The 8,654-nt window shown below is 31.5% G+C and overlaps 1 protein-coding gene across 1 annotated transcript in view; it reads right to left on the minus strand.

The window, feature by feature from the left end:
- Positions 1-4,113: 4,113 nt before the first annotated feature.
- Positions 4,114-8,654, minus strand: part of LOC106467811 (spondin-2-like) — a 9,040-nt gene continuing 4,499 nt past the window's right edge. Inside the window, exons 3-4 of the mRNA XM_022396007.1 lie at positions 6,607-7,189; positions 4,114-5,704 (exon numbers count right to left, since the gene is read on the minus strand). Coding sequence (XP_022251715.1) covers positions 5,499-5,704; positions 6,607-7,189 — 789 coding nt within the window. The 3' untranslated portion in view covers positions 4,114-5,498. The remainder of the gene's footprint in view (positions 5,705-6,606; positions 7,190-8,654) is intronic.

Here is an 8,654-nt window from a genome sequence, read left to right on the forward strand (position 1 = left end):
TTCGGTTTCCTACCAACATTTTACTTTGGAGCCATAATCTTTCAAATATCGTTATGAATTGGTTATAATAAAACGAATTGGAGCGAAGAAAAAATAAATATAAGAGGCAACATTTAGATAAGTTTAGGCTTACCAGAATTCCAATGTGGGTACCAGGGACAGCGCGTATAAGACGTTTATCCTCTCCAACAAACTGTCCGTCACAGGGCATTATTCTCACCAACACTAAACCTTATACAGTATATGTGGAAAAAGAGCAAAAGATGGTGTATGGGGTCATAGAGAAGAATTCATTTATTTAGGAGCGTAAACTGGCTCTTCTCAACTGTATAGCTTCCACAAGCTTATACAAACCAAAGACTCACGCGCCGCCAATGGTGGGTGCAGTTTTGTCTTGTACATAAACATATATCGTATTCGTGTTTTAAGAAAAGAAAACATGTTGAAGTTTATATTATCAGTGGATAGTAATCACCATGGACACGAACATCCGAGAAACTGTCTAAGTATGCGTATCAAAACCAATGTTCGAATATCTGGTAATTTTTGAGTTAGGTTTTATTACTTTCATTCGTATTCCAAGGTACTATGAAATATCAAAGGGGAATGAGAGTTGGATAAGGATCTTTCTATCGTGTAAAGTGTAGACCAAAGCCAGAAATGTTATTATTAAAATTAGATTATTATTATTAAAATTTTTAGTTTCGACTATAAATTTCTAATTGAGAAAAAGTGATTTTATCTAAACACTTTAAAATTAATCTAACAACTAACAAGACCATGCAGAACGCATGGAGTACTTAAGGTTGTTAGTGTCCCCCCACCTCTTGTAGACGTTCTCAAAATTGTGGAACTTGTTCTCATGAAGTCGAAATGTTCATGGTTACAGTAGTTGGTCCTCAAACCTGTGAAAATATAGCGCAGTAATCAAGAGTCGGACTATCGTATGTTTAACTTGCTAATTATATTATCGTATTTCTACTTTGATAATTGGCTCTTAGTATATCTACCTTCCTAATTAGATCCTTTTAAGTTTACCTTGCTAATTAGACCCTAGTCTACTTTGATATTTAGATATTTGTATGTTTAACTTGCTAATTAGATCCTTTTATGTCTACCTTCCTAATTAGATTCTTGTAGTCTACCTTAATAATTAGATCATTGTATGTTTAACTTGCTAATTAGAGTCTTGTATTCTACCTTTCTAATTAAATTCGTGAATGTCTAACCTGCTAAATAGATTCTTGTATGTCTACCTTTACAGCTATATCCTTGTAGCCTGCCTTGCTAATTGACCTCGTGTGTCTACTTTCTCTGCATACAGTCACAGGATATGTTTGTGATCTGACGAATAAAAAACAACCAACTTGTAATCCTCAAAAGTAACTGTAGCTACTGAATTCCTGATTTCAGTGAAATATTTCTTATTATATATTTACGTCAATTTAATAGGTTATTGCGTTCGTATTAGGTGCTGACTATTCCATTTTATTATCGAGTGGAACGTTTTTCGTGACAAGTAGGGGAGAGGAGAATATCAACAGCTTACTCTTTGTGCTGGAAAAGTAACTGACTAATCACAGTAATCAGTTATGTATGGATCAGGTTTCAATGTGTTGTGGTGTAATGATGAAAGGTTATTATAAGGTTAACAAATAACAAAAAAAGTGAATTTGAAGTTGCTTCCTGCTTTGCCTAAAAACATAGTATTTGTTAAGCTTGTGCAACAGATATCACATTATAGATCGTACAGAGGTTAAAATGAAATTATAATAACTAGTTAACCATCATGATGTATCATTAACCATCATTATGCGTCAAGGTTAAGCAGTAGCTAAATAAAGTTAAGTAATCTTTTCTAAATATCAAAAAAAACTTGCTAGCGAATTATAATCATTATTACCATGGAAACCAAGTAAAGATTAGTTTGATCTTAAGTTTCAGGTCTCAGTTACCTCCAGTCTAAATTTCAAACTGAGCAGACACGTAATATTGTCAAAACACCCTGAAGCTCTCCCAAGTAACTAACTACATTTCAAACAATGTTATTCCTGCTGTTAAGTTTCATATATTTTAAACAGTGACAATGCAGGTTTCAGTTATCATACAGTTGCATCTTTTACAAGAAGAAGAGAAAACTTTTGGAAATTCGCATTCAAGCACTCTCATAGCTTTGAGAAAATAAGGAAAAGTTCAGATATCATAAGATTTCGGTTTCAAATATATATCTTAACCTGTTAAAATAACTGTTCATTTTTAACCAAATCAACTATAGGAAAATTACTGTATAATTTATTGTATTGTAAATGTCATATTGGCTATTTTCGTTAAAAATTAGGCCAATTGCGATACAGGCAAATAGGTCATAACAATAAATGTTACTGAATATTAGCTGCTTGAATACACGTAAAAAGGTAAGTCATTTTACTATGGATTTCATCATAAAAAATAGCCTTATAGTTTTTGAACTTTAAAACATTTCATACACGTGAATAGTACATTCTACACATATTGGAGTTTCTGATCATCCTGAATCATTGTAATAAACTAGAGTTCTTGGTGGTATTACTATGTAGAATCAACGAACCTAATTAAATACCAGAAAAACCTTCATTCACATTTTTTATTTTCAAAGTTACAAATTTGTTTGTCTATTTTATTCACTTAAACAAATTACACAAGCAATGTACAAAACTGCCAATTCAAAGACCCATGTAGTTCTGGCGTAGATGTCCCTAATTTTAAACTTCGAACCAGAGGGAAGGTAAGCAGTCAGAAGTAGCCGCTGCTTGGAGCTACTACTATTTTAAAGTTTCTACCATAGTAAGATATTGCCAACAGATGGCAGGTCTTACATAGAAAAAAGTTTGAATGAACATTTATTATTTTCTCTCTTAATTAATTAGCTGAAATATTGTTTCCAAAATATAAGTTGTTATTAAAGTAAAACTGGAGTAGTTATTTCAGCCGTTTGACATAACTTCTAATGTTTACTAAATTAATAATACTTATCGTACTATTTATATACGCCATCTGGTATTTATTCTGATGCGATACAAGGAATAAATGACCAAGTCTCTTAACTTTTAGGTATAGCCATTTCTATAGTTGAATAGTTGAACCGAATGTCACGGTTATAACGTTCTTAAAGCTAAAATCTCCCATCATGCTCGGTGGAATATTGCTAGATCATATCTTCGTTATTAGTTTTGTTTCGTGGTTACAAAATCTTTCAAAAAAGAAAAAAATGCTAATAACCATTTTAACATCATAATTTTACAAATTCATCGTCTCTGTTAACTTTTTTTAGTCATTACGAATGTTGATTATTTTACTGGAATAGAAATGAATGGAATATTAACAGTGTAATAAGTTTGATTATCTGTATTTTATTTTTTCGGATATTCACACAGAAATACACAAGTGTTAACTGTTCCTAATTTTGAGTTGATAGACTAGAGGAAAGGCAGCTAGTCAACAGCATCCACTTACAACTCTTGGTCTACTCTAATCGAATATTAGGATTTGGCTATCATTTTTATAACACATCCGCAGCTCTAAAGTGCAATTTTGCGAACCATGGACCTTTAGATTCACGGTCAGACACATTATTCATTAAGTTCACGCCCTGTGTAATAAGAGACAGAATCGAAATTGTGACCTTAGTTGATATATTTGTTGATGTGTGTGTGTTACATTTTCTATATTCGTGGCTTAATGACAACTTGAACCAGTAAAATATATTATGAAACCAGATGCATATCATCTTCGAAGAGGAGTATATAACCTGAAATTGATTTCACGACAAACTGAGAAATCATAAAAATACTTTCATGGAAACTTGGAATTCTAAAATATATTCTGAACCGGTTTTTATGATAATTTGGAATTATAAAATATACTTTAAAACCGGTTTTGTAAATATGTGGAATGGTAAAAAAATCTTTTAAGTACGTTTCATGACAATTTGGAATATGAAAATATCTTCTGAACTATGTTGCACGATACTTTGAATAATTATGTTTTGAAGATTGAGAGGTAACTTATAATCATGTAGAACGAAAAATGTTTTTTTCTCAAAATAACGTCAAAATAGACTGAATGTATATTTTGTATTTTATTTTTCTGTCCCTTTAAAGCGATATTTTACAGTATAACTACAACTTATCTGTGTTGCTTTAAAAAAGCCTTTATAAAGTGGTTAGATATGCACAACTATAGCATTATATAGTTGACATTTGTATACAAAACAGTCTATTTAACAACAGAGACAGTACATTAAATAAGCACACAACTACAATAAGACAGGGCACTTTCATACTACACTTAAGTATAACATTAATACTTCAACATTAATTTATTTAATGTTTCTGGTTTCAGTTTATAACCTTAGTTATTTTTCTTTGCGAGATCGGTGGGATATGACTTCCAATAGGAACAGGGTATACCTCGTTTATATCATCTACTGGTTAAAAGCACAACAGTTCTAATAACATAATATCAGTTATGATTTCTTGTGGTGTATCTATCCAGTCTAAAACATTTAATTTTCCCTGTATTCACTCATTCAAACTGTCTTCTATCAGCAGGTTAAAAGTAAGCAATTTTATTGTGTTTTTCTTCTTTGAAAAAACACATAAAAAATAGAAAACAACATTTATTAATGTCGATTCAGATTAAAGTATAATCCATCTTTGGCAATTAGAATTTTATTTGAAATCAATTACTATTTATATGAAATATAATCATTACCGATGGAACAACAAACTGAAGAAATCATTTAAATAATTACAATGGATCAAATGGGTTCATTAATCTCCTATTAAATAAGACAGAAATATTAAATTTTCTTGGATCAAATCAAAACTTTCTTGATCTTCTTTATTAAAACTGCAATTACCCGCTAACAATTCAGTTTCTAAAATTAATGTATATTTGTGTAAATAGTTATACAAAAATTTTCAATGTTCTATTACTCTATTGCATTTACTTACTGTTAAAGACTGATTAGATTTACGAACAGAATCAGAAGGTGGGCTAGAATGCATAGTCTGTACTAAACGTAAAGAGAAGGTGTAAAAGACTGCTAGAAAGAAAAAATTATCATATTTTGTTTTTCTGTTGACCCTAAAATTTTCAAGAAGCTTCATTCAAATATAATATTACTTTTTTATCTGGTTTTTATTAACTTTTTCCCTCTAGACTTGATTGCATGTAATCGCATGTAATCAGTATTGGTGTACCTGTGACCTGGGATGTAACTGTAACCTGGTATCAAAGTTTTTTGAGAATAGCTTTTACAATGTTCATTAATTACCAGCAGAAATTCTACAGTTTGGGATAAGTTTCTGTCTGTGATGCTATGCCATCTTGTGGAAATGATCTGAAATAGGATTCACTAAAAATTAATTATCGTAATATTTCAAACACATTTTGCCATTTTAAAGACCTACTAAAGCATAATAATTTCCAGCAATACTGCGTCTTGTTAGGATTAATCACCATCTAAAGTAGTTGTTTTCCAAAGAGCGACAATTTCTAGCACTTCCACACCATCTGGTAGCGACCAGCTTAGGACATGGTTTTCCTCCATGTTTAGGTTTTCTGATGATTTTTCTGACTCTCGTCATATATCCAAATCCACAGGTCCTCGAACAGTTGCTCCAATCTGACCATTGGCTAACCTTGCATGGTCGAGGGCGATCTAAAGGAAAGACACAAATAACTTAACATATATGTAAAAAGTATTACCCACGTGACAGGATGAAAGAGCATGATGAGATGGAACAAATAAAAGGTAGAAATGTGCAGTTTTAACTGCAAGAAGTCAAGAGAAACTTATTATTCGATGTTAACGTAAAATTTGTTCATTAAATCTACTCTCCAGAGTGTTACTTTTGTACTTAATGTATCCTTGAATTAAGAATTGTAGGTTTATAAAGAAAACGACAATGATTGTATGAAATAATATAAAGCATCGTGTAATACATAGACTACCAGAAGAATATATGCTCAAGAACATGGTGTCTTTTATGAGTTTGATATCATCATATATATTTAAACTTGTCTTTACATTAATGTCATGCATTAGGAATATCTAATACATGTGCAAAACTATTTTTTTTTTACAATCTTGAACTTGGAACACTAATGATTGTTGAGAATTTTTTTGAAAATGAAACAGACAGTCTAGAAAGATGTGTCAGCGGTAAACAAACATTTGAAGAAAAGTAGATTTGTATGAGTATAACTGATCAGTGATGGTTTGTTTAACAAAATCGTGTGATTCGGAAGGAAAAATAACATTCTTAAAGTTAATAAGGAAGACCATAAACAGATGGCCACTGGTATAATGATACTTTTGACTAAAATAAATTAAGTAATAACAAACAAATGTGTATGTTAAACTACAAGGCTGCAAGTTCATGATCAATTCCACAATTCCAACGAAAGCCTAGAGTACAATATTTTCATGTCATGACTAATAAATTAGTGTCAGTTTAAAAAAGTGTGATATGACTTGTTTCACCTTAATCAAACAACTTAAGTTTATTTTGGTAAATGAGGCTAAACTTATGTTCAATAATTAAGCAATGAGGAACTTACGACGCCGCAATTTTTCAAACCGTATTCTGTTCCTTTTTTTAATTAGTTTGTTTAACCTGTCAATACGAAATTTAGATGGTGTTGGGTCGTCTGACAAATCGTGAGGTGGACTATTTCCATAAAGGATTTCTGATGATTCTTCTATAGAGTTTTGATTATTATCTTGAGAAACATCTGTTTCATTTAGCGTCTCCTGTTGGTCTTGATTATCTCTTTGGTCTACAGTTTCCTCTGTGGCTGACTGACTGTTGTTGGCGCCTCCAACAAACATTGTTTCGTTGAGATTGTAAACACTAACTTTAGTGAAATGAAAAGCCGCTAGAGGGGGTAGTTTTCGCAACGTAGGGTAGTAGAAAGAGTTTGCTGGGTGGCTTGGGTGATGTGTTGTGATTTGAGATATTTTTAGTCTCGGTTTTGACTCCCAATCTGGAGCGGTGAATGTAAATCCAGCGTCCGTTCCAGCGTCTACTGGGCCTACTTCAACTCGTAGTGTGTCGATCCAATTCCCTCCAGAACACAGATCCAAGCTATCAATCCCGACAAACCAATCAGGACTTGGGATAATTCTTGATATCAACGACACCTAGAAGTAAGTAGAAACAGTCACAAATTAATATATTTATTTTAAATTATGTAAATACACAAAAATATGATAATAAAAACAGAACGTTTTCTATATTTTCGAATGTATAATAAACTTCTAAAGAAATACGTTAAAGATAAAAATAATAAGTTTTCTTTTCTTAGATAGACGTCAGATCATAAAGCGGAAAACGCAGTGTCAGCACAAAGAAAGTATTAGGCAGCTGAAAGATTATTGTTCCACAAACACGTTTACTAATCATTTGAACATTTCTTTGACAAATGAGACTCCATTTCTGTTTACATTTGTAACCTACCCATAGAAATGAGCAGAATTGCATAAAACAACCTGGTATTTCACAATGTTCAGAATATGTAATAGATGTACCAGATACACGAAAACTTTGTTTTCATGACAATTTACCAACTGTAAATCATTTTTACTTATAATAATAATATATGCACCAGGTTCAATGCCAATTTATTAGTACTTTAATAATAAAATGAAATAATCCAGGACACTCTCACCTATACGCCGGATCTAGAATTACCTGTAGAATGCATATTTCTTGCAACTGTTTTCCTATAAACAGAAGTTACTGCTAGTAGTTGCCATCAGATTGCTTTTAGCCGCCACCAAAATCAAAGAAAGTTCATTAGACATTACAATAAAAATAAACCAGAAATCTAAAGATCCCTAAACCAAAATCCAATCTTTTTTAAGCTCACTACTGTTTATTCGTAAGAATCAAGACTTGGGTATATATATTTTTTTTATTTGGCCCTCTTAACGCGAAATTGTAGTACTCGGCTTGTGGAATCATTTCCTTAAACAATCTAACGTTAGTATGTTTCATATTGTAAAGTTAAGTAGTCTTATTTTGTTTCACAAACAAACACATAGTTATGTATTTCTTTTAAATTTGTAACTTAAGAGTAACAATAATTTTCGTTTTTTTTTGTTTGTTTTCAAAGAAGAGTTTCTTAACTGGTAACTAACACCCTCACCGCTTTATCAGTCCATTGCTAATAAAACCTTTCAGTAAGATATGGTTTCAGTATTTATGGAATAAACTTAATTTACACGTTATTAGAGACCTCCATGGAAGTATCTACTGTAAAACGTTAACAATAATTATTTGGTCTTTGAATCATCTGTCAACTTTCGAACAATTCTGACTAAACATCTAAGCTCTTGCAAAAGCTAGACAACAACATGGTAACTAAAACAGCATGTGTAGTAAACAATAATGATGGGTCGTGAGATAAACTTGATGATGTCCAGTAAATATTTTTGTAGTAAATAATAATGATGGGTTGTGAGATAAGCTTGATGATGTCCAGTAAATATTTTTGTAGTAAATAATAATGATGGGTTTTGAGATAAGCCTTATGATGTCAAGTAAATATTTTTGTAGTAAATAATAATTATGGGTTTTGAGATAAGCCTTATGATCTCAAGTAAA

Source organism: Limulus polyphemus, unplaced genomic scaffold, assembly GCF_000517525.1.
Source record: "Limulus polyphemus unplaced genomic scaffold, Limulus_polyphemus-2.1.2 Scaffold2750, whole genome shotgun sequence".
NCBI lineage: Eukaryota > Metazoa > Arthropoda > Merostomata > Xiphosura > Limulidae > Limulus > Limulus polyphemus.